Source organism: Engystomops pustulosus, chromosome 2, assembly GCF_040894005.1.
Source record: "Engystomops pustulosus chromosome 2, aEngPut4.maternal, whole genome shotgun sequence".
Lineage (NCBI taxonomy): Eukaryota > Metazoa > Chordata > Amphibia > Anura > Leptodactylidae > Engystomops > Engystomops pustulosus.
The window spans coordinates 161,480,088-161,507,021 of NC_092412.1; the positions used below are offsets into that span (position 1 = coordinate 161,480,088).

General features: G+C 40.4%; 1 protein-coding gene and 1 long non-coding RNA gene across 3 annotated transcripts in view; one reads left to right on the forward strand and one right to left on the reverse strand.

The window, feature by feature from the left end:
* The window catches only part of ITPR3 (inositol 1,4,5-trisphosphate receptor type 3), a 253,384-nt gene that overhangs the window by 135,557 nt on the left and 90,893 nt on the right, over positions 1-26,934 (forward strand). For both annotated transcript variants that reach the window (XM_072137166.1, XM_072137167.1), the window contains exons 24-30: positions 5,945-6,002; positions 6,085-6,247; positions 9,997-10,161; positions 12,524-12,598; positions 12,782-12,907; positions 21,767-21,889; positions 24,762-24,962. In XM_072137166.1, coding sequence (XP_071993267.1) covers positions 5,945-6,002; positions 6,085-6,247; positions 9,997-10,161; positions 12,524-12,598; positions 12,782-12,907; positions 21,767-21,889; positions 24,762-24,962 — 911 coding nt within the window. The remainder of the gene's footprint in view (positions 1-5,944; positions 6,003-6,084; positions 6,248-9,996; positions 10,162-12,523; positions 12,599-12,781; positions 12,908-21,766; positions 21,890-24,761; positions 24,963-26,934) is intronic.
* Positions 12,477-13,186, reverse strand: LOC140118819 (uncharacterized). The gene is made up of 2 exons (XR_011853261.1): positions 13,020-13,186; positions 12,477-12,557 (listed from the first exon to the last, which is right to left on the reverse strand). It is a non-coding gene; the product is annotated as an uncharacterized lncRNA (long non-coding RNA).

The window sequence follows — 26,934 nt, forward strand, 5'->3', positions numbered from 1 at the left end:
TCCTCGATAACCCCCAGGTCTAACATCTGCCTGACTTCTTCGGATATGGCAAGCCGGCGCGCTTCAGGGACCCGGTAGGGTTTTTGGTGTACCCGGATGTGGGGTTCGGTTATGATGTCATGCTTGATGACTGAAGTACGTCCCGGCAACTTAGAGAACACATCCACATTTCGGAGCACAAACTCCTTCGCTTCCTGAATCTGGGCCCTGGAGAGGGACTCCGAGATCCGTACTTCAGGCACCTTGGCATCGGGTACACCTACCTCCGGTGTCCCCTTCTTGGGGACAGATGCCTTCTCTACTCCCATGGCCATCAGGGACTCTCTTTCCCTCCATGGCTTTAGGAGGTTCACGTGGTATATCTGTTCGGGTTTCCTCCTCCCCGGCTGAGATACCCTGTAGGTTACCTTCCCCACTCTCTCCATGACCTCATATGGTCCTTGCCATTTTGCCAAGAACTTGCTCTCCACGGTGGGCACCAGAACTAGCACTCTGTCGCCTGGGTTAAAGGTCCTGAGTCTGGCTGACCTATTGTAGACCCTAGACTGGGCCTCTTGTGCCCTTGTCATGTGCTCCTTTACAAGGGGCATTACCGCCGCTATGCGGTCCTGCATAAGGGAGACGTGTTCTATCACACTACGGTGGGGGGGTCCTCTCCTGTTCCCAGGTCTCCTTGGCAACATCCAAAAGCCCACGTGGGGAACGGCCATATAACAGCTCAAAGGGTGAGAAACCCGTGGAGGACTGGGGAACTTCACGTATGGCAAACATCAAATAGGGCAACAAACAATCCCAGTCCTTCCCATCTTTGCTGACCACCCTCTTAAGCATCCCCTTCAAGGTCTTATTAAACCTCTCGACCAGGCCATCTGTCTGAGGATGATACACAGAGGTGCGGAGCTGTTTTACCTGTAGTAACTTGCACATCTCCTTCATTACCCTAGACATGAATGGGGTACCCTGGTCAGTCAAGATTTCCTTTGGGAGGCCTGTGCGAGAGAACACCTGGAACAGCTCCCTAGCAATATTTTTGGAGGAGGTGTTCCTTAATGGAATCGCCTCGGGATACCGCGTAGCGTAGTCCAGGATAACTAGGATGTATTGGTGCCCCCTGGAGGATTTGACTATGGGGCCAACCAGATCCATTGCAATCCGTTCAAAGGGCACTTCTATGATCGGTAGCGGGACCAAAGGACTCCTGAAGTGGGAGACCGGGGCAGTAAGTTGACACTCAGGGCAGGAGCTACAATACCGGTTTACCTCCTCCCACACCCCGGGCCAGAAAAATCTCTGCAGGATCCTCTCTCGGGTCTTCTCAGCACCTAAGTGCCCTCCCAGCACATGTTTGTGTGCCAACTCTAGCACCAGCCTACGGTGAGATTGGGGTACTACAAGTTGCTCAACCTCCTCACCCCGTATCTGGTCGACCCTGTACAACAGTTCCCCAATAATCACCATTCGGGGGTATATTTTATCAGCCCCTGGTATTTGGAGCACCCCATTTATCACCTTGACATTCTCCCGTGCTTTAACCAAGGTAGGGTCCTGTAGCTGTGCAGCCCCAAAATTGTCACGGGAAATCTCAAGGTCCAGCATGTCGGCCACCTCCTCGTGGCCCTCGACCTCACCAGCTAGGACCTCTAGGGGAGAGAATTCATCACATGGGGTCACCCCTACTGCTGGTGTGTGTACATCGGCCTCAAAGGGTTCAGGGGCCAAGGCCGGACATACCTGATGTCCATTATCTGCAACAGCACCTGAGGTGGGTCTTCGTCTCCAGAGGTCCCAAAACACCGGTAAGTCTCTGCCGATAATAGCCTCATGAAAAAGGGACCCCACCACCCCCACTTCATGGGTAACAGTACCACAAGGGGTATGTAGGTTGATGACAGCAGTGGGATATTCGCGAGTGTCCCCATGTATACACAACACTCCCACTCTCCGCCCACTGTATAGTCCAGGATCAACCAAAGTTCCCCGCACCAGGGTGACCAGACTCCCTGAGTCTAGCAAGGCTTCCACTGTGTGACCACCGATTGTGACCATGCATACTTGGGGTTCTGCATCCGTGACGGACTCAGCCGCCAGAACTGGCCGGGCAAACAGTGACACTCGCCGGGTCTGGTTGCAGTCCATTGGCTCCACTGACAGTGGACAGTTGGCAGCAATATGGCCCATTTCATGGCACCGCCAGCACTGGATACGGCCATGACCTCTGTCACGAGCCTCACTGGGTTTCTGGGTATCCACGCCCCCCAATGAACCCCCTCCCAACCTGACATGTCTCCCCTTTTCCGCAGTAGCAGTCTTACCAGCTGGTTTGGTGACCCTGTCACTGGCACTGCTTCGTGTCGGAGAGGTAAGTAGAAGGTCCTCCGTAGCCCGATACCTCTCTACTAGGGACACAAGCTCCTCAGCTTTTGTGGGACCGGCCTGTCCAACCCACCGCTGGAGCCGAGAGGGCAGAGAACGGGTGAATTTGTCGAGGACCACTCTCTCTACCATCTGTGCGGGGGTGCAGTCCTCTGGTTGTAGCCACTTCCGGACAAGATGGATCAGGTCATGCATTTGGGAGCGTGGGGGTAATTTTTCTGAGTAAGCCCACTGGTGGACCCCTGCTGGAGCGAACTTGAACGGTGACCCCAAGACGAGCCAGAATCTCCGCCTTTAGCTGGGGGTACTTACGGGCCTCCGTTTCACTCAGGTCGTAGTAAGCCTTCTGCGACTCGCCGGTCAGGAACGGTGCCAGGACATCTGGACAACCGGGTACCCTTGCAGACCAGTATGGGACCCCTCAGTAGTCGTCGCTTGCGGTGCTGCCATGATGCCAGAAAACTTCTCCATCATCAGCTGGAACATGGCTCGGGACTCTTCCTGCTGTTGCTGGAGCATAGCTTGCTGCTGGCGGGACCTCTCCTCCTGCTGCTGGAGCATGGCTTGCTGCAGCTGCCGATTAGCCAGGGACTCTTCCTGCTGCTGCTGCCGATTAGCTCTGGCCTCCTCCTGCTGCTGGCGGGACCTCTCCTCCTGCTGCTGGAGCATGGCCTGCTGCTGCTGCCGATTAGTGAAAGGGGAAGGGGTTAAGCTTTGTACATTAGAATATTACAGGACTGTCTGTAAAGAGTTAAGCCATTGAACACTTTCTCAGGTTTCTTCATCTCTCAGTTGTCAGTGGAGTATGGGGACTTAAAGCTGATTTCCATAAACTGCTTAAAGTGCTATTCCCATGAAGACATGTTTCTTATATGTACTCAGAATAACAAAATAACACATTCTCTAATTCACTGTTTAACCAAAAATACAGCATTTCACAGATATAATTCCAAGCTGTCTCTATCAGTCCTGGTGTACACAATTTTAGTTGCCCCTCGAGACGACCCTGTAATTTCTGACTTAAAGTCGGGTGGCCGCCATCTTGGATTCCTGTGTGACAGCGTGGAGCTGAGATTTCTGTGTCTTTCTGCTCTGTGCCTGTAGCCCCGCCCCTTACAGTGCAGCATGGAGCTCACAGACACTTATCACTTCCTGACAGTACATACTGAGCAGAGAGAAGCTACAAACTACAAACTCCAGGCAGTTAAGCAGTGGCGTACCAATAGCGGTCGAAGCGGTTGCAAGTGCGACCAGGCCCATTGGACTGGGGGGGGGCGGGGCTGTCACTAATGCCTCTGTCAGTCGTTGCCTCCTGTGATACATTGGCTGAGTGTACTACTGAATGATTCCCGGGGCGGTCGCGGCGTTCTGTATCGGAGCACGACTTAGATCCGCGTCAGAGCAAGTGACGCTCGGTGACACTTCCTGCTCTGTCACACTGATGACTGAAGCAGGGCACAGGACGGTAAGCATCCCAGCGCTGGCAGCATAATGACGTCATGCATTACTCCGTGCGCAGAAGAGAGAAGAAGCCAGGAGGAACGCAGAGTCTGAGCTGAGTTTCTTTTTTTTTTTTTTTTGCGGTCCACCACGTCCCCTCGTGCATGATAGAGCCACAGGACGGCGGGGTTGAGTACATTCATTATTTGTTATCACACGCTGCTTATTGCTGGGGCACTGTTTAGGAGGCTGAAATACAAGAGATTAATGTAGGGGAAGGGTGCACTGACTCTAATTGGGAAGTGCTGTCTCTAATGTTAGATTGAGAGGGGGGAGGGAAATGGCTCTGCAGCTCAGCACTGTCTCTAATATTAGGGGACATTCTATATTATTCATTAGGGGGCACTGTATATGTAATATACAAATATATATTTAATGAATTATGCAGAGGGGGGCTCCGTATATAGTATACATTATTGCTAATATGATTAAGTGGGTGTTGGGGGAAAAGAAAAAATATTCTTGTACATAGGGGGCAGTATTACAGTACGGTAGTTATATTCTTGTACATAGTTGGCAGTATTATAGTAGTTATATTCTTGTACATGGGGGCAGTGTAATAGTAGTTATATTCTTGTACATAGGTGGCAGTATTAAAGTAGTTATATTCTTGTACATATGGGACAGTATTGTAGTAGTTATATTCTTGTACATAGGAGGCAGTATTATAGCAGTTATATTCTTGTACATAGGGGACAGTATTATAGTAGTTATATTCTTGTACATAGGTGGCAGTATTATAGTAGTGATATTCTTGTACATAAGGGCAGTATTATAGTAGATATATTGCTGTACATAGGGGGCAGTATCATGGTAGTTATATTCTTGTACATAGGGGGCAGTATTATAGTAGTTATATTCCTGTACATAGGGGGCAGTATTATAGTAGTTATAGTCTTGTACATAGGGGCAGTATTATAGTAGTTATATTCTTGTATATAGGAGGCAGTATTATAGTAGTTATATTCTTGTCCCGGGGCCCATTGAACCCTAGTTACGCCACTGCAGTTAAGTGATCCGGGGAAGGGGTAGGCAGGCACATATCTGTGAGAACAGAGGGGGCAGTATTATAGTAGATATATTGTTGTACATAGGGGAAGTATTATAGTAGTTATATTCCTGTACATAGGGGGCAGTATTATAGTAATTATAGTTTTGTACATAGGGGCAGTATTATAGTAGTTATATTCTTGTATATAGGGGGCAGTATTATGGTAGTTATATTCTAGTATATAGGGGGCAGTATTATAGTAGGGATATTCTTGTACATAGGGGGCAGTATTATAGTAGTGATATTCTTGTACATAGGGGGCAGTATTTTGTGTTACAGGGTTTAACGCTTGAATAACCATTTTTATATCAGGACTTTTGGGTATAATAAGAGGGGGCCCCCTGTTACAAATTTTGTCCCGGGGCCCATTGAACCCTAGTTACGCCACTGCAGTTAAGTGATCCGGGGAAGGGGGAGGCAGGCACCTATCTGTGAGAACAGAGATGTAACAGTACTGACAGTGTTAAAGACTGTCAGCCTCTGTTTAATAGGTATCTCATCATCTCTGATCTGTATCATCTCTCTATGTGTCAGTGTGTTAGTTTAATGTCAGAAGCCATATGAAAGTGTATATGCACCTGTACCCTGATAACGTAACCACAATGTAAACCCACAGAACTAGATTGATCATAATGTGTCTGCTTAGAGAGTCCCCGTCCACACCCTGGAATTTTGTAGTGATCAGCCTAGGTAGTGATAGGAGCTAAAAAAGCAATAAAACTGACTGACATTGTAAAGTAAGGGGTTAAAATGATCTTTATTGTGTAAACATCAATAGGGAGTTGAGATTTGAGAATTTTCTTTCATGGGGTAAAAGTAGGACACAGGAACATATTTCTATAATAATAAAGTATATTACAAAGTTTACTATTAAAATATAATTTAATCCAACACGTAAAAATATGATTTTAATGCACAAAAACCTTTAAGGTGGAGGTCAAAGCTGTGTGTAAGTTCCAATATTATAGTATGTGATCATTGGAAACATGTTGCTGTGACAATGCTAACTTACTTTTTCAGATGCCACGTTAAATTTAGAACGCATTGGAGAACAAGCAGAAGCTATGTTTTGTGTAGGGTAAGAGTCACTGAATTTCAGCTGTTTGCTCTTTCAGGAGTATAATATGATGTCTTAACAATATAGTGTTCTATCAATGCAGGAAGAATTCTATGTTGGAGGTGGATGATGAAGGCGGCAGGATGTTTCTGCGAGTCCTTATACAACTGACAATGAATGACTATCCAGCTCTAATCTCTGGATCTCTGCAGCTTCTCTTTAAACATTTTAGCCAAAGACAAGAAGTGCTGAATACCTTCAAACAGGTATCAGTAGCAATACAGGTTAAAATAGTATAGGATAAAATAGGATAAAGTGGAAACACGATCAATGTTGTCAAATTATTTTGTACTAGGATTTTGTTTGCTTTTTAGCATAAATTGTGAATTATGCTTAAATGTTTTTAGATGTGTTAAAGAAATGTTCAATTGTCTTATGTCTAAGGGAACACTATCTTCAATTCTATGGTTTACTGTTTCATCAAAAAAAACAACATTTTTATTGAATTTGTATTGCTGAACAAATAACCGGTAATATTAAAAATGATATAATAATTTTTATATTTCCCATAGGACAGTAGGGATCTTAAGTCTTATGAACAGTTCTGTTACATCATTATGGGGAAAGAACCATAGTCCTACTGTGGCTGATGCAGTTAGGCTACATTCACAACCCCTTTTTTCCCTCGATCGTATACTCGTACAGAGTATGTCATGCTGATCCACCCCTCCCTCCTTAAAGGAAACCTACCATTTAGAATGGCAGGGGTAAGCTGTAAGTACTGAGCACCAGCTCAGGATGAGCTGGTGCCGGTACTTACTTTCGTTAGTGTTATAAACCGCGGTATCGCGGTTTTAACACTTTTTAAACTCTAGACCAGAACAGGCTTCGGTGCTGCGTGCGCACGCCTACATAGGAAATAGCGGAGATGTTGCGCGCGCACGGTCGCGCGCAGCGCCGAAGCCTCTCCTGCTCTAAAGTTTAAAAAGTGTTAAAACCGCGATACCGCGGTTTATAACACTAACGAAAGTAAGTACCTGCACCTGAGTGACTTAAAGATTTGTAAAGCGCTACGTAATTTGATGGCGCTATATAAATAAAGATTATTATTAAAGGGGTTGGCCACTTTAACTCCGCTTTCTTGATATATAAAGTGAAGCCTCCTGTCTTTTACCTCATCAGTCAGACATTCCTGTCTATAAGATGCCTGCAGATGGAGGGCCATGTGATCTCTAACTGTCCATGAGCAATTGCCCAAGATAAATTGTCCAAAAGCAGCCATTTTATGGACAGGAATGATTGGCTGATGAGGTAAAAGATAGGAGGCTCCACTTTACATATTAAGAAATCGGAGCAAAACTTTTAATAGAGGTGTATTGGTAATTGGTAATTTACCTAATATCCTTCTCCCCACACATTCACAGACATGACAAAAACATGAAGTGGCCAACCCCCATATCTCGGACATGCTCAGCTGAGGCTGGAGGTGAATGCAGTGCTCTTGCATTTGTCCCCCATAGGCTATTATGACCTCCGCCTAGCCGATATGTCTTTCCATTCAGTGGGCCACATTTACTTAGAACAGTGCAAACTGCAGTTTGCCTGTGTAGTGTGCATAGTGTGCCAGATTCATGATTTGTGAGGCATGTTCTTCATGAATCTGGTGCCCTCTGCACTGTTCTGTCAGAATGTACCTTTTTTTTTTTTTAGTGGTACGTGCGACACATTTCTCACATTTCATTGCAGAATTTTGTGTTGCATCGGGTGTATTGCGGCGTGAGCCACAGTTGTGTCACGAACGCCAGAAATGTGTCTTGCACACTTCTTAAATACATATGCAAGCAGTTTGCACTTTAAAGAATGTGCAAAGTCGGACAGAAAACTGGTGCACAGCCTTTAGTAAATGTGGGCCAATATTTGTTGCTTGATGCGAAATATACTGAGCATAAAGAGGCAAATATAATGCTTCTCCCAGTATAAGTCAATGGATACATTCAGCATGTATCCTAGGAACTTGCCTGAACATACGCAAAAAAAAACCCACAGATGTGAACGTAGGCTGTCTACACTATTACACATATCTGTACTGATCTAGAGCTACCAGATGAGCAGAGCACCATTTACATTCTCCTCTATTTTTATCTTTTACTTTCAAGAGTACAAGAACAGGACTCTCCCTTTCCCCAATCATGACATTATCAATGGACCTTTTCTATGTAAAAATGTTTGGTGTTCTTTGTCTTGCTTTGATACATACCCTCTTTCCCCTAAAATAAAACATCCTCCTAAAATAAGTCCTAGTTCAAGCTTAGAAATATAAGGCCTCCCCTCAAAATAAAACCTAGAGGCAGCCATTGCTTCAGTCCCCCCCATGCCATACATTAGTATTAGTAGATCATTTAGATACTACAAGAGGTTGTGACATGGGTGAAGAATTCAAGGAATATTGCACTGCAAATGCAATACAAGCAGCTACCTGGACAAGCATGGCTTATTTAAGGAAAGTGCTATTGCTAAACATGAGGGATTGAGGAAAAACTCCAATTGAAATTCAGAGTTTGGAGGTTATAAGGATGTTAGAGAAGTTGAACAATAACTTAGAGAAGTTCAACAATAAATGTTAATTCTTGTTCATTCTAAAATAATGCATCCCTGAAAATAAGACCCAGTGCCACTTTAGTGGAAAATATGAATATAAGACACTGTATTATTTCTAGTTAAAACATTGCAAATACACTCTATGTTTGAATATAAAACCACAATTATTAAGCTTTCTAAGTTACTATAAAAATCTAATGGGCAAAATACATCAAAGAACTAAAAAGAACCAAAGTAACATACCTGTCAATTGATAAATCTGCCCCTGTAAGTGTTATTATATGGTAGGATTCATGTGAATTTTGGGGAATTTTTCTTTTATTAATGCAGGTTACTTTTCTTATTTTTATATGTATACATTTTTTTAACCAGTTCTTACTGCTGTATGGCTATATAAGTTGTAGGGCTATATGGAGAAGGCTCATGGCCTGAGCCCTCTCCGTACATGGGGGCACATTAACTTACCCAAAGTGCATTGTCCAACGACAATGCACTGTGCCGTGATTCACCATGATCCTGCGCTCGATATCCTGCATCTGTCGCTTCCCCGCTCATGTCCACCGGAGTTCACCATCTTCTGCTCGGTGTATGTAAGTGCATTGGTTGCGACACAATTTTAATCTTAAATTCCGCGCTCAGCCCAAATCAGTCAGATTGTCCGACGGCCCGCCCCCAATTTCTGTCACATGAAAGCTGGTACCGCTGCCTCAAAATCAGATTGTGTGCGACACAGTCCCCTTCTAAATACCTGTCAAAGGGATGCAAATCCTAAGAACTTCGGGAAGTCTGACTGAAATGTAATCCGCATTAGCAATTAGCATATTCACAAAACATTGCAGGTACCCTAAGGTAATAATAATAATAATTCTTTATTTATATAGCGCACACAGATTACGCAGTGCTGCACAAAGCATTTCAAATTGGTCCCTATCCCCATGGGGCTCACAATCTAAACAACCTAGCAGTATGTTTTGGAGTGTGGGAGGAAACCGTAGTACCCGGAGGAAACCCACGCAAACATGGAGAGAACATACAAACTCTTTGCAGATGTTGACCTGGGTGGGATTCGAACCCAGGACTCCCGTGCTGCAAGGCAGAAGTGCTACTCACTCCGCCACCGTGCCGCCCAAGTACCTAAAATAAAAGTAAAAAAAATAATAAAAAAGGTTTAAAAAATAGTTTTAAAATGTTTTAAATTATAAAAATTAAAATCACTCCCCTTTGCATAGAACACAAAAGAAAAAATATTGAACATATGAAAAATAGAAAAGAGATGGCTTGTTAAAAGAGCGGATACATAACATGTCTATTTTAGGGTAACTGGGTACCATATAGCAGTACTACAGTAAACTGCACTAATTGTCCAACCACTTAGACCTTACTTGCTGTGCAATCTTTTTTCCCATTTTTTTTTTAGGTTCAGCTACTCATCTCTGCCCAGGATGTCGATAATTACAAGGTCATAAAATCTGAATTAGATAGACTTAGGACTATGGTAGAAAAGTCTGAACTGTGGGTGGACAAAAAGGAGAAATCAGGAAACAGTACCTCAGCAGAAGGGAGTAAAAAGGATAAGAAAGAGGTAACACATCTGTGTTTTATAAGATATTAGAAAATAATGAAAACTCAAGAATGAAGACTATTTCCTAACAAAATTGTAATTTTTTTAATTATGAATAGCAGAGAAATGTAGCTAAATGTATCAATAATAAAATATGGAATTTTGTAATGGAATATGGAATTTTATTAATATTGAGCAATGTCTGTGACATTCTTTGTAACACAATACAATACAATACATGTGTTTGTCTACAATTAAAAAATTGCCTCAAATCTTCAGGTAATGCCTGTATAGCACGGATTAATAGATCTTGATGTTAGACCAAACCTACTAATATGTAGCCATTGCCTTATTGGTTGATTTATGAGCACCAGTAAAATGTTTTTTGGAGAATTAAGAAGCTCATTATGCAGAGGAACCAGCAATAAAGCAGTTTGATTTTTTCTTTAAAGAGAACCTGTCAGGCAAATTAACCCCCAAAACTAAATATATTTTCATAAACTGCTATTAGAAAGCATTGCCCCTATCCCTACATTGTCCCTCTACATGCCTGTAAATGTACACAATCAGGTCCTAAAGCTGTATGCAAAGGACCTGAGAGAGGTCCAATTAATCATTATCATATTCAGCAGTCCAGCTTATTCATGAGTGGGACAGCCTCCCACTATTTAAACAAGATTGTGTATGAAGTGTCATTTCTTAAATTTATGTGAAATCACACTCTTTAACCTAAACAATCTACCACAAAGTCAGAAAAATATGACTCTTATCACCTAATTTTCACATGAGATAAGTTTGTGGATGTTGGGGTAGTGTCACTTCAATAGCCCCTATCTTTCATTCTTTATTACCTAGATACATTCTTTTGTGTCATATTAAAGATAAGGATCCCATCTTTCAGATCAATCCAGGCGTATGGCTTTGTGAACTACAGAACCAGAGATACAGGCAGCTAAAGAAAAAGTTGAGAATGCTAGCTTTAGATAAAGATCCAATTCCCACCTGTTTTTGAACGGCCAATATCACCATAAAATAAATCTGCTTTAAAATATAAGATTATTATGTTTAATATGATACCAGCAGCATGTTTTAGGTACTGTAGAATCAAAGTTAGGGGCTTCTAAATTGACACTCCACCTTCTACTACTAAACTTGACTTATCTGCGGTGAAAAGAGGTGAGGAGAGTAACATTTTCCTGCCTGTGGGGTGAAACTTCACATTGAAGATGGAATTCTAGAAGGTACATTTTATCCTATACCTGCTAGTAGTTTATTTGGGTTAAACCTGATGACAGCTTCCCTTTAACCACATCTGCAGTAGAACCTTTTATGAAACTTAAAAAGTATACCGGCCCTTTAAATGCTTAATATTTTTTTAATAATGTAAAGAACAAGACACAGTTTATATACAAATGAAAAAACACAGTCACACAGTGACAGTGTAGTATGCGTAGTAATACTTAAAGATATTGATGTCAATAAAACATTGTGTATAAACAGAAACAACAAAAGAAAATAAAACTCCACCTCCCCCATCCTGCTCCTGCCTCTGTCCCTCTGAGAGGAAAGGCAAGACAAATCATAGTTTCACAGTTTACTCCAGGATCATCTCCACATGTAATTTTATGTCTGCCCAGGGTCCCCGCTATGTTTGCATTAAGGTACCATTGGGTGGACACAAATGGACAGGCAATTTCCCCTTTCCCCTTATCAGTAAAAAACTGGACATGAATGTTCCCCATTTCTTAAAGAACCTTTCAGTGAAAGAGTTCTTCATGCTCTCAACCTTTACACTTTTAATCCTCATGCACATGACCATTTGGGGGCCTCTATTGAGATCTATGAAACTCTGTCACAGTGCCTTGAATACACTGACCCACCTTTATCAAAAACTGTGCAAATTTTTTGCCTGTGCTCGTGGCGCACTTTCTTCATGAATTTGGCATCCCCTGCACTGCTCTGATAGAATGCACCAACTTTTGTTTGGTGCACCTTTAACATAGAGCGTGTCTGTCTGTCGCTGTTATTTATCATAATGTGGAGACTGTCTGACTGTGCACCATACTGACTTGTGTCGCGTATGGTATAGTGCAGCCGCGACACAAATGTTTCAGACACTTTATAAATACACGTGCAAGCAGTTTGCCCTGAAAAAAAAAGCAACATCAGACAAAAAATTGGTGTAGGAACTTTAAGAAATGTGGGCCACTGTGTCTCCACTTTGATGGCTCTTCTTTTGTGCCCAGCCTTGTGCTATTCTCGGTTTCCGACCCCAGTGAGCATACGGTTTAATGCATGACACCTGAATGTGACATAAATCTGTTCTGAAACATGGGAAGCATACATTACATTTATTATGTTTTTAAATATCGGTCTTTCATAGCATACAGAAAATCAGGAAGCATCTGGAAAACCAGCTGTGGAGAAGAGCAGTGAAAATTATCAACTTGTGAAAGAGGTGAGAGAATCATTAAACAAGTTATACCACAACAATGCAATATACTGTAGTTTTATCTGCAAGTGTATTGCCTGCAATTATCAGTAAAAGCTATGAAGGTGATTACCATGGCAAACAGTTTTTAAATGTGTTTACTTTGCAAACTGAAATCTGAGTCTGAATTCTATCCTTCCATTTATATAGATATTAGAAAGACTGAATAAAATGTGTGGTGTTGGTGAACAAGTGCGCAAAAAGCAACAACGGCTGCTCAAAAATATGGATGCACATAAGGTTATGCTTGATCTTCTACAAATCCCATATGAAAAGGTATTTTAATATTTTAACTGCTAAGTAAAGTTAAAGTATAACTGTTAAGTTACTGACAAAAAATAGTGCTCGCACAGCCAGAAAGAGCCTTTGATAACAGTTCTAACGATACCTGTATCGTGCTGCTGGCTTCTTTCTAGCCTGAGATAAATCTGGTATACATAAAATTAGATTCAGCTAATTCTGATGTGGGTGGGCACTTCCAAGTTGTGACATTAGCTCACTCTAATGAAGCCAGAAGAGAGGAGAGTGTGTTTGTAATTTGCCGTTCTGAAGCATGTGATGCTTCACATGCTTGTGACATCACTACAGGCCCTACAGACCATCTCAACAAGCCTCATGTTGTCTTTAGTTGCAATATATGGTTTCCCATGGCAACCAGAAAGCATGGTAAATGGAGATTTGCCTGGGGGGCAATGTAAACCCTCAACTAAACCCCAACAATTGCACATAATTATTGCAGTTAATTATAGTAAATTAGAGAATTGCTTTTTTTTTTGCTTAGTGCAGAGGCAAAAGATTTATACTTATTTTATTTAAACCCTTAAGGACGCAGCCATTTTACAGCCCCATTTTTTGGATTCTGACTTGCATAGCTTTATATGGTTATGACTTTTGAAGACTGTTACTTATCAAAGCGATTCTGAGATTGTTTTTTCAACACATGTTGTACTTCATTTTAGTGGTAAATGTCGGCTGATAAGTTTTGCGTTTATTTTCCAAAAAAAGGAAACATTTTTTTTTTAAATTTCACTTTTTTGAAATTCAAAATCATTACATTTTCAGGTAGATAGATTTACCACCTAAATAAGTTGCTGATTAACTTTTCCCATATGTCTACTTTACATTTTCATAATTTTTGAACTGTCTGGATAATATATTTTGATGTCGCGCGGCTTACAAATCGAATAGCGATTTTCTGTATTTTCAGAATTTACTCTTTCACGGATAAATACTATTTTGAATAAAAATTTTACATATTTAGCATCAAAACCCCTTATATACTCATGTATTGCAGGGTATTAGCAGTGTTAGCCTATGCACTTGCATAGGCTGGCACTCTGCCAGTAAGATGACCTCAGAGACGCCATCTTACTGGCAATGCCTGCAGGCAGTGCTGGGGACCAGATCAGAACCCCAGCACTTCCATATCAGCAATCGTCGCCCCCCGAAAAAGGTTTGAGGGGGGTGATCGTGGGGGAAAGACCCCCCACAGACATGTTAGATGCCGCAGTCGCACTGACCGCGGCATTTAACGGGTTACACACTCGCGATAGGAGCACACTCGAACCAACATCGGGAAACACGATGTTGGTTCGGCTCAGATCGAGAGCCGAGCCGGCATCAGTTCCGTGGCGGATATATCCGCCACTGAGCGCTAAGTCACTGCACTAAGGGGTTAAACATAGTAAAGTTAACAAAACAAAGGTAGACCAACCCATAGCATTAAAGGCACAGATCATGTACCCCAAGGAGATGTTGCAAATGGATACATACCAGGTATAAAATACAATATATGACAGCAAGTAGTCCTGTTTCGTAAAAAAAAGAAAAGAATTAAGTTGCACAAATTTAGTAAAGCAATCAATCAGTTTAGTGCCGACATTTGCTAGGAGAGACTACCCAAAAGGTCCATATAGTATATATGGATATACGGTAATATACGGTAATAAAAAAGTCAAGCACCTGGAGCCATTGTTGCTGCAATAAGAATAAGGTGGGAATCATTTCTAAAATTCAGAGTATAAAGGATAAATTAGTGTAGTTTGTATAAATCAAGAATAGAATATTTTGATGTAAAATTAAGTGTGTCTTGATGATATCACCTTTCCTAAAATATCCAAACAAGATTCTGAGCTATTAGAACAACTAATATTCATGGAAGAACTTGACTGTGCTTGCCTTTGGAATTGTATACACAGTATAAGGACCCAATTCTCTAATGTTTTTACCAGGTCTTGATGCAAGAGTTAAAACATCCAGAATCTATAATGGAGGCCATGGTCTTACTAATTAAAAAAAGATAAGAATCCTATCAATAATGATTATAATCTTAAGTCTCGCTGACCAATTTGTTGGATTGGAGCAAATAGTAAAATAATTTCTAAAATGTTGGCAAATAAGTTAGGTAAAATAATTACAATAATAATAAAGGACAACCACAATGGCTTTATGCCAAATAAGTCTACCTTACATAAAGAGAAATTGGCCCCAGGAATGTAATTTTTAGCTGGTGACATGTTCCAATAGCCTATGCTTAGATGATTTAAAAATGCCTTTGTCAAGATACTGACTAATTTCAGTTCTTTATAAAGCTGTATTTCACATTACTTGGCGCACTGCCAGCCGTGTGTGATCAGTCTTGGGTTGGGGGGGGTCAGCTGCAGCAGCCTATATCTTAGGCTCCTCCTCTAATTCTTCCTCTACTCAACATCAACAGCCTCCCTCCCCTCCCTGCTCAATGCACATAATGAAGAGGAAGAGGGACAGAAGAGGGACAGAAGAGGTAGCTGGTTCAGTGTGGAGGAGAAGAAACACAGATGCAGCCGATTAATGTGAAATAAAGTTTTATGAAGTATTGAAATTATTCAGAATGTTGACAAAGACATTATTAAAATCAGCAAAGCACAGGCTATTTGAGATAAAGAGAGAATAAGGCTACTAAACTTGAGATTATATTGCAATGTAGTTACAGAAATCAGTAGCCATTAAGAGTAGAGATGAGCGGGATTGCTTTTCATGTTTGGTTTGGGGATTCTGGTGAGTCCTGCACGAACTGGAAATATTGACGGATTGGTGGCTGTGCAGCCAAACCAGCAAATTGCCAACCCTATCTACTAATAAATGCTGTAATTGTCTAGGAGAACACCAGCTTTCCAGTATATTGCTTGGAGTATTAACTCCTACCCACAGTGACTTAGCGCTCGGCGGTGGATATATCCGCCACGGTGCTGATGCCGATTCAGCTCTGGATCAGAGCCGAACCGACATCGGGATACACAGGGTGCCGGCTGTAGCTAAATGTAACTCCTTCGATTGAACAAAATCCTCCCCAAACCAAAACACTTGTGCTCAGTAAGTAGCAACTTCATCGCGGCCAAACACATCTTTCTAGTTATTGAATGCAAGTGCATTGGTCAGAAGGCATATGTTTTTGGGAAGGATTATCTCCCGATACACTTTAGTAAAAAATAAATGACTGTATACGACTAGGAGTTATATATTTGTATTACTGAAAATTCCATACTCTTCTTCGGCTAAAAATACTCCTCAAAAATGGTGAGAGGAGTATTATTACCCTTCTGGAAAAATGTTAGTGCGACCTCTGTACTCACAGATCCATGCATTGGCACTTCATTGTGGAGTGAAGAGAATGGGGAGCTGAATGCAAAAAAACAAAAATGTTGTGCTGTTCTACAGACTCCTAGTAGCTGCCTGTGGAGGAATTCTCAGAGGAGACCATCATCTGTGTCTACATCACCTAGGACTTCCCCCCAAATTTTTTCATGTTATTCAATTAAATATTCTTTTACCAAGATGGGATTTGAACTCACAACCTCCACTCTCTATCATACATTATTATTTCCACCATGGGGTCATAGGGAGGATTTTTTTGCTTACTAGAGCTTTCATAAAGTAACACTGTTACAATTTCAATGCACTGGTATATACAGATGTATCTTCTTAGAGATCTCGCTCTATATAACTACATAATTTTTTTTAAACAGTGCAGTTAAATGTATTAAATAAAAATGTGTAAGACACAAAATAAGTTATACATTCTATATTAACATTACCAAGACTATCTTGACAATACATATAATAAAATGTCATAAAAAACTAAAGCAAAACACTGGTTGATCGTTACTGATCGCATGAGTTTTATTGAAAATGACCAATTTGACCGTACCCTAAACATTAAATTTAGATAATAATTTTTTCTTTTCTTGAAAGTATCAGTATCGAGTATCATGATACCTCCAGTTATGGTATCGCACTCAAAATTTTGGTATTGGTGCAACCCTAGCTCAAACATTTGTTTTTTATTGAGCATTTGGAGACAGAACATCCTAGGAGTTAATGCACAGTGTTATTCTTTAAGAAGTGAAGGCTTATTATGGTTGTTCACTTTATAAGTGATAAGATTCTATACCTGGTGGAGAGGCTTAAGGGTGCACTGGGTAGAATGTAGATTAATTAAAACACTGGGAGCAGTTGACTTCTGAGCAGCATAATTGATGTTTTGCTTTCTTTTTCTCTATACCAACTGAAAAATAAGTGCCTATAGAATACAGCATTACATAAGTAATGGTACATTTTGGAGATGATGCCAGTTCAGCTCCTCACCGGAGCATCAGGGAACACGGAGTTTCAGCCGTAATCTACCTCTGAAATCCCAGTGTAATACCCATGATTGAAGCAAGCACCAATTGCAGGTGATAACTTTTTAAATGCTGTGGTCGCATTGACCGCTGCATTTAGAGGTATGCCTGCAAAGAGATTCCTGCTTGATTGGCAGTAAGATGCCTGTAAGGTCCTGTCTGTGATAAAAAAAAAAAATTCAATACATAGATGGCACTGTTGTAATGTACAACATGTCCTGCAAAATTTTCAGGCAGATATCTTCAGCTCTCTGCAGCACATCCCTAACACTGGACTCCTAAAAATATTACAGTTACTTAAGGTATAATGTTACCTGGATAACAGAAATGTCCCACACTGTGATGCTAAAGAAAGTACAAAGCAAAACTGACTATACTGCTCCCCCCAATATACCCCCATAACACAACCACTCTGTTCCTCATGCATATAGAGATAAAAAATTAAATTGTGACCCCCCCATACATATCCATACTACTGTTATTCCCCCTATATTAAATGTTATTTAACAATCTGCTTATTTTTTTATACAGTTCCACCACATCAATTATGTTTTTCAAAATGTACTACTAAATTTTATTACCTAATTATTTATTTCCTAATTATTAATATTATCAACACACTTATTAAAAGTACATTTTTTCCATGCTGCAGCAGCACAGGAAAAAGGATCACAAACATTTGATACACTGTAAATTTTTTGAATTTTTTAAAACTCATCAATTATGCACACTTAGCCCCCTCAATTATACACACTGAGCTGCCTTATTATATACACCGAGGCCCCTCACTGAACCCCCCATCATATGCCCTGAGCCCCCTCATTACATACACTGAGGCCCCCATTATATACACAAAGCCTCCCATTACATACACTTAGCTCCCTCGTATCATACACTGAGCCCCCTAATTGCATACACTGAGCTACCTCATTATATACACTGAGGCTCCCATTGCATACACAGAGCCGCCTCATTATATACACTGAAACCCCATTATACACATTGAAACCCTCATTGCATACACCCCGCCCCCCATTATATACACCCTGCCCCCCCCATTATATACACAAAGACTTCCATTACATACACTGAGCCCCCTCAATATATACACTGAGGCCTCCTTTATATACACAAATCCGCCACATTGCATACACTGAGCCCCCCATTATATACACCAAGACCCCCATTATAAACACTGACCTCCCATTATATGCACTGAGCCCCCTCAATATATACACTGAGCCCACATTAAATACTCTGAGCCTCCTCATTATATAAACAAAGCCCCACATTATATACACTGAGCCTCACAAATCCTACTATGGCTCTTGTCTCTGGAAATGAAGAACTTTGTGTATTGGCACCCTGGTTAATTGTCCATAGAAGCTAATTTGTTGTCATAAGGAAAAATTACTTTCTTTAATAAATCCCTTTTGGCTCTAGCTATATGGATTACCATCATATTATAAATGAGACATTGCCCCTAGAAAATGAGCATTGATTTTCAGCGAATGACTTATCTCCATCTAACATAGGAGCCATATTCCCTACGGTAAAGTGATCATTGCCCTGTTATTGAGCAATTTGTGGGAAATGTCAGTGGTGGTCTTTTCTCATTATTCAGGCAGGAAAATGCCATTTGTATGCATGTTTGCCAGTTCCGTCTTTTCCTTGTGTAGCTCATGTCTTTGTACAGCAACATATTGACCTTTTACTTAATTTTCAGGTCTAAAGCTCAATTCTACAAAGTGTTAATAAAAATCCATGTGTAATTCTTTACAGTCTATTAAATAACATATGCATTCAGATTGTATTATATACTCATATACTGCACTATGCAAAGCTATAAAATGCAATAAATGTGCATTAAGATTTGTACATAATGTGGCTGTCAGAGTGTATTGTTTTTGCTTTCACACATAGATGGGACATTCTAGAAGCACCTGTATAATGTAAATTATAGCTGTAGTTTAGAGTTAGCTTTGCTTTCTTTGCTTCCTCCGGCGCTGTTCTTCTAAATGAGGCACAAATTATAAATGGGACATTTTTCTTCTAAATTATCCTCAATTCACATGAAATTACCCCTGAAAAATTGTTTGACAGGGCCCAGGCAATAAATTGATTTCTTATCTGGGAAAAAGATTTGTTGCTGTGACTTTGAAGAAGGAAAAATAGAATCAGAATAGCATTCTCTTGAAGACAGCATGTGAGCACTAATAATGAAAATGTGCACTACAGGACTGCTGGATTAGATGTTTATTCTCAGTTATGGAGATGGTTATGCTATGCTTCAAAATAATGCTTACATTGAAGAATATGTAGAGCCTGAGTATCTGCATTAAAACACAAAGATAAAGAAATAGAATGAGAAGGCCTCAGAAACAACTGCCGCTTCCACTCTTTTATGCCCTAGCAATAAAATGCTTGCATGCTTTACTAACACAATTTACAACGCAGTATGTTTGCTAACTTAATATGAGCAAGCTTATGGCTGTAAATATTAAAGTATGGATCTTGAAGAGTTTTAAAACTGCATTCATTTACCTTGGCTTTCTGAGCGTGTTTTCATATTTTATATTTATAATATTTGTTTGTAATATTGGGAAAACATATCATAAATACATATTTTGTGTTAAAATGATCAAGACGGTAGATGTAGGATTTAATGCATTCATAGTTTACTAAATAAATCCTGTTATTACCACATGAATGATAAAGTTGACCATTCAGGTTTGCAGATGTTTTATTCTTTTAAACAAAATTGTTTAACTACATGTGGCCTTCCTCAAATTGAGCTGCTATTCAGTGGCGTAACTTGAAGCTACCGGGCTCCAGTGCAAAATGTGTGCCATGCTTTCAAATATAATGTATTCTTTATAGTCCTAGTCTTGTCATGTAAGAAAGCTACTCCATATGGGCCCCCTAGACTTCTTGGGCCCGCACCCTCTGCACCCCCTTAAATTACGCCAATGCTGCTATTGTATACCAGCAGTCCTAAACCACTGGACCATGGACCACTTGGTCACAATCAATGCCTTCAACAACCAGGAAATGCCCACTCCGCCAATTGCTAATTGAGGCAAGTCAACACTCCTTTAAAGGGGAATTCACAAAAAGACAGGTTTCTTAAATATACTCAGGATAACAAAATAAAACATTCTCTAATTCACTGTTATTAACAAAAATACAGCATTTCACAGATATAATTCCAACCTGTCTCTATCAGTCCTGGTGTTCACAATTTTAGTTTCCCCTGGTTTCCGACCATGTATCTTCTGTTTTTAGGGTCGGCAGCCATCTTGTCGGAGCTCTTCTCTGCTCCCTGCAGCGGCCCCTCCCCTTGCATTCCAGGGAGAGCTCTCACTGATACCCACTGACTTCCTGCTGGCAAACAACAGCAACAGCGAGAGGAGAGCTACAAGCTACAGGCAGTTATTTATCCGGGGAAAGGGGAAGGGAGACACATCAGATCTGATAGTGTAATAGAGCAGAGATGTAGAAAAATCGACTGGGACATTGGGGCACATTTACTTACCCGGTCCAGTTGCGATCCCGCGGCGTGTTGTCCAATGAGGATTCGGGTTCTGCAGGGATTCACTAAGGGTGTGCGCCCCATATCAAGTAGGTGTCGCTGCTGCGCAGAGGTCCGCCAGAGTTCACCTGCTTCTTCCTGGTGCATGTAAGTGCTTGATCTTGCGACACTTTTCGTTTTTTAAAGTCTGCGGTTTTTCAGAATCCGTCGGGTTGTCCCACGGCCACGCCCCCCGATTTCTGTCGCGTGAAAGCCTGCGCCGAAATCCGATTGCGTATGCCAAAATCCTGGTGGAATTTGTCGCAAAAAGGAAAAATTTGGGAAACCCAATGAAAGTGCGGCCGCGGAGCCCTTAGTAAATGAGCCCCCTTGTGTGTAATATGCATCTTGTGGATCTCATCATCTCATCTCTGATCTGTCTCATCTCTCTTTCTATGTCAGATACTTGTAAAATGTTCAGAAGGTAGATGAAAGTGTATATAAACATTGTACTCTGATAATCTAACCACATTTTCAGCACACAGCATCACACAGCACTACAGGGATAATGTGTCTGCTAAGAGTGTCCCCATCCACACTCTGGAATTTTACACTGACCATCACTGAATGATAGGAGCTCAACACCAATAAAACTGAGTAAACTGCAAAATGGCATTTATTGTGTAAACATCACTACGGGATTGAAATTTGAGAATTTTCTTTTGTGGGCAAATCCCTTTAAAGTTATTCAAATAGACCAGACTTACCATTCTGTGGCAGGTAATATAACAGGCTAGTGGCTTATATAAGTTCTACTATTTCTGGTTTGTGTGATACAGACCATTGACAGTCAACTACTTTTAGAATCATCTCATGGTTATGGTTTGAAGATATTTTTTTCACAATTTAGACTTAGGCTTCAAAAGATGAAAACCTACTTTATTAATGTATTCTTATTATTCGTAGGGAGATATGAAAATGAAGGAGATTTTGAAGTACACACACCAGTTTCTTCAGAAATTCTGTGCTGGGAACCCAGAAAACCAAGCTCTTTTACACAAACAATTGTCTTTGTTCTTAACTCCTGGTGTAAGTTACAATATATGAGCAATAGATAAAGTGTATGAAAACATTTATCTATGCTGTAATGTGTCACTGTAGGGCGCTGGTGCTATGTCAACAACTCTACTTCTTTAGATTAAAAAGCTCATTTGAGTGTGCTTTCCCCTTTATCCTTTTTCTATATATATATATGTCTGAAATGTAGATAAATGTACTAAAATTAAGTTTAACTTGTATTGTGTTTAATAATGATATTTGCTTTAAATGATATTTGTTAAATATTCACTCTCTGAGACAAGTTACAATAATGATAACTTACAAGAATATCTTTATGTCACACCTTTGTACAGATATGGTCAAACTTATCTTGTTAGTTATATACAAAGATGTAGATGAGCATATTCACTGTCACAGGTGCACCCGCGACTCATATATCGCGGGTCGCGGCCTCATCCATGCCCCTAGCGCGCGTCCCCGCCTCCTAGAGCGCGCTTTGGCAATCGAAGATTTAAATGACCAATGCACTGCTGATTGATAAAAAGTGATCATATAGTTCTAAAAATTATAGCATTGAAAATGTGATCAAAGGTCGCAAAAAATGACACCACCCGCAGCTCTGCACACCGAAGTATGAAAAAGTAATTAGTGCCAGAAGATGGCAAAATAAAAAAAAATTGTACAGGAGGTTTTAATTTTCATAAATGTATGAAAACATTATAAAACCTATACAGATTTGGTATTCCCGTGATCGTAGAAAGAATAAAGTAGATATGTCATTTGGGGCGCACAGTGAAAGCCGTAAAATCCAAGCCTACAAGAAAACAATGCAAATGCAGCTTTTCTCCATTTTCACTGCATTTGTATTTTTTTTCCTGCTTCCCAGTACATGGCATGGAATATTCAATACCATCACTATGAAGTGCAATTTGTTACGCAGAAAACAAGCCGTCACAGAGCTCTTTATGTGTAAAAATTAAAAAAGCTCTAGATTTTTGTAGAACATTTTATCTTACCGAGTTTACTTTCACATTGTTTTTTCATTACATGTTGTTCTTCACATTAATGCTTTATTTTAGGTTACTTATATGTAAAAAAAAAAAAATGTAAATTTGGTGAAATTTTTTTTTTCTGATTTTTAAATGTTAAACTTATCATACAGTTAGTCTTACCGCCCACATTGTTTGCTAACATAAACCATATTTCTCTTTTATGCTGACATCATTAATTGACGTTATTAGGACGTTAGAGGGCTTACAGTTCAAACTGCGTTTTTCCAAATTTTCAAGTAAACTTCAAATTCAATATTTTTAAAGGTTAATTCACCTTCATAAAGGTTTTCAAAGTTCTATTTATTATAAACTCACCACAAATAGTCCCATTTTTAAAATCGCACCCCTCAAACTATTCAAAACAGCCTTTGGTAAGCTTGTTAACCTTTTAAGCGTCTCACAAGAATTAAAACAACATGGGGGTTCTATTTGGAATTTTTACATTTTGACAATGAAATATTTGTTTAGTCCTAAAATTTACACATTCATTCAGGATAAAATGCTTTGTTGTGCATTTTTGTACGAGTATGACAATACCCCACATGTAAATGTAAACTACTTTAGGGGTGCACAGCACAGTGCAGAATAGAAGGAGGCATCAAGCTTTTAGGGGTTATATTTTGATGACGTTGTTTTCAGGTGCATTATATATCTGAAAAGTTCCTGAGCTACGAGAACAGTGACCCCCAACAAATGATATTATTTTGGAAACTACACCACCCAGAGAATTTTTCTACAATGATATTGAACTTTTTACCGCCCCAGATGTTTTATAGAGTATTTACTTTGGCTCGTGTAAGTAAAAAACTATTTTCAAAAAAACTTGCTTTGGCAATTTTTATTTTTAGAAGGTTAAAGAAGTAAATGCACCCCATATTTTGCTACCCAGTTTCTCCTTAATGCAGTATCATCCTACATGTGATCGGAAGGGAAGGAGCAGATTTCAGTCTCTATGTAGCATTAGCTGAGCCCCTAATACAGTAGGGAAATTAAAGCCTCCAAAGAGTGGACCCAATTTAAAAACTAGACCCCTCAAGCATTGCAGAAACACTATATCTGGGGGCACAATACCCCATTGTTTAACCTTTATTAGCTTTTTTTTAGGTGGGGTCGCAAAAAAAATCTATTTTTACAGTTTTTTTTTTTGTTTTATACATCAAATAGCATAGATAACACATTATTTATGTTCTATGGGTTAGTACAGTTACTGCAATACCCCATTCATATAGCTTTTTTATGTTTGACTACAAAATAAAATCTCATTTGGAGAGAAAAATCCCTTGATTTTGCATTGCTGTCTACTAAGCGATGTAATATTTTTATTATTTTGTTGATTGATCTGTTTTATGGCTTATTTTTTTATTTTTACTTTTTATTGGTATCATACAGGAGTATATTTGACTTTTTATGGTACTTTTTTGTTTGGTTGGATGTGCAAAAATCAAACTTTATGATTAAAATAAGTTCTGAGCCATTGACATGCATAGGCTTTCTGTAGTTCCACCCACCTTGACTTGGCAACTTCCTGCCTGGGAGAAATAAGGGAGATCCTTTGCTTGTGTACTGCAAGGGCATACAGAGTGGGTCATCTGCAGTAATTTCATTGCTTCTCTGTCTTCTCAAACCAGTGGCTGTAAATGAGGAGATGCCAGGTGCTGTGTACTGCTGTCCTAATTGTCCCCCTATAGTCAATAAAACATGTTGCTTGACTAATTGTGTTAATAATAATGTTTAACAGTCATTATAAACATAATGGAATATGGGTAAAAGGTTTTCTTGAATATGGTCATTTTGTTAGAGCTGTAATGGACTGTTAAAAAATAACTTGTGTTACCTGTACTGTTTTCTAGCTTTTAGAAGCTGAGACTATGCAGCACATTTTTCTGAATAACTACCAACTGTGCACAGAGATCCATGAAACTGTTCTTCAACACTTTATACATTGCTTAGCCACACATGGAAGACATGTGCAATACCTGGATTTTCTACACACCATTATCAAAGCAGAAGGCAAATATATCAAAAAATGCCAGGACATGATCATGACAGAGGTAAAGATTGGTTGGGTTATACCACTGGGTTTGGGAAACTATACTAAAACAACAATTGATGGATAAGTTACAAATTGTGTACTCATTTCATAGAATATACTGTATATACTCGAGAATAAGACGACATGCATATAAGCCGAGGTGCCTAATTTTACCACAAAAAAAAAAATGGGGAAACCCATAGACTTGAGTATAAGCCTAGGGTGGGAAATGCAGTGGTGCTAGCCCATGCCCATGTATATAGCTAATATAGCTAGCCAGCTCCCCCCCCCCCACAGTATATACAGTCATGGCCAAAAGTTTTGAGAATGATATAAATGTTAATTTTTACAAAGTCTACTGCTTCATGTTTTATAATGGCTATTTGCATATACTCCAGATGTTATAAAAAGTGATCAGCTTAACAGCAATTATTGCAAAGTCAATATTTGCCTTGAAAGGAGCAGCTAACATCGTTTCAGTGATTGCTCCATTAACACAGGTGTGGGTGCTGATGAGGACAGGGCTGGAGATTGATCTGTCATGATTAAGTAAGAATCCCACCAATGGTTATCTCTGTTAACCATGGTTATCTCTAAAGAAACATGTGTAGTCATCATTGCACTGCACAAAACTGGCCTAACAGGAAAGAGTATCGCAGCTAGAAACATTGCACCACAGTCAAAAATCTATCGCATTATCAAGGAATTCAAGGAGAGAGGTTCCATTGTTGCCAAAAAGGCACCCAAGAAGGACCAGCAAGCGCCAGGACCATCTCTTAAAAGTGTTTCAGCTTCGGGATCAGGCTACCAGCAGTGCAGAGCTTGCTCAGGAATGGCAGCAGGTAGGTGTGAGTGCATCTGCACGCACTGTGAGGCAAAGACTCTTGGAGCAAGGCCTGGTGTCAAGGAGGGCAGCAAAGAAGACACTTCTCTCCAGAAAAAACATCAGGGACAGACTGATATTCTGCAAAAGGTACATGGGGTAGACTGCTGAAGACTGGGGTACAGTCATTTTTTCTGATGAATCCCCTTTCCGATTGTTTGAAACATCTGGAAAAGACATCTGGAAAGCTTGTTTGGAGAAGACAAGTTGAGCGATACCACCAATCTTGTCTCATGCCAACTTTAAAGCATCCTGCAACCATGCATGTGTGGGGTTGCTTCTCAGCCAAGGAAATCGGCTCTCTCACAGTCTTGCCTAAAAACACATCCTTGAATCAAGAATGGTACCAGAATGTCCTCCAAGAGCAACTTCTCCCAACCGTCCAAGAGCAGTTTGGTGATCAGCAATGCCTTTTCTAGCATAATGGAGCACCTTGCCATAAAGCAAAGGTGATAACTAAATGGCTCAGGGAACAAAACATGGAGATTTTGGGTCCATGGCCTGGAAACTCCCCAGATCTTAATCCCATTGAGAACTTGTGGTCAATCATCAAGAGACGGGTGGACAAACAAAAACCAACAAATTGTGACAAAATGCAAGCATTGAATGGACTGGGTCCAGAAGTTGATTGATAGCATGCCAGGGAGGATTGCAGAGGTCCTGAAGAAGAAGGGTCAACACTGCAAATATTGACTTGCTGCATTAACTAATTCTACTGTCAATAAAAGCTTTTGTTACTCAGACTGCACTTGTATTTCTGTATGTGATAAAAATATCTGACAAACCAGAGGGCAACAGATCATGTGAAAATATAATATTTGTGTCATTCTCAAAACTTTAGGCCATGACTGTAGCTAGTCAGCCACCTGCACCCCAGTAAATATCCAGTGCGGCATCCCCCAGTATATAGCTAGCCAGCTACCAGTATATAGCCATCCAGTCCCCAGTATATAGTCTGTCAGCCCCCAGTTTATAGCCAGCCCATGACCCCTGGGCATATAGCCAGCCAGCCAGTATAAAGCCTGCCAGCTCCCAGTAAACAACAGCCCATGTATATAGCTAACCAGCCAGCCCCAGTATATAGTCTGCCAGCCCCCATTATATAGCT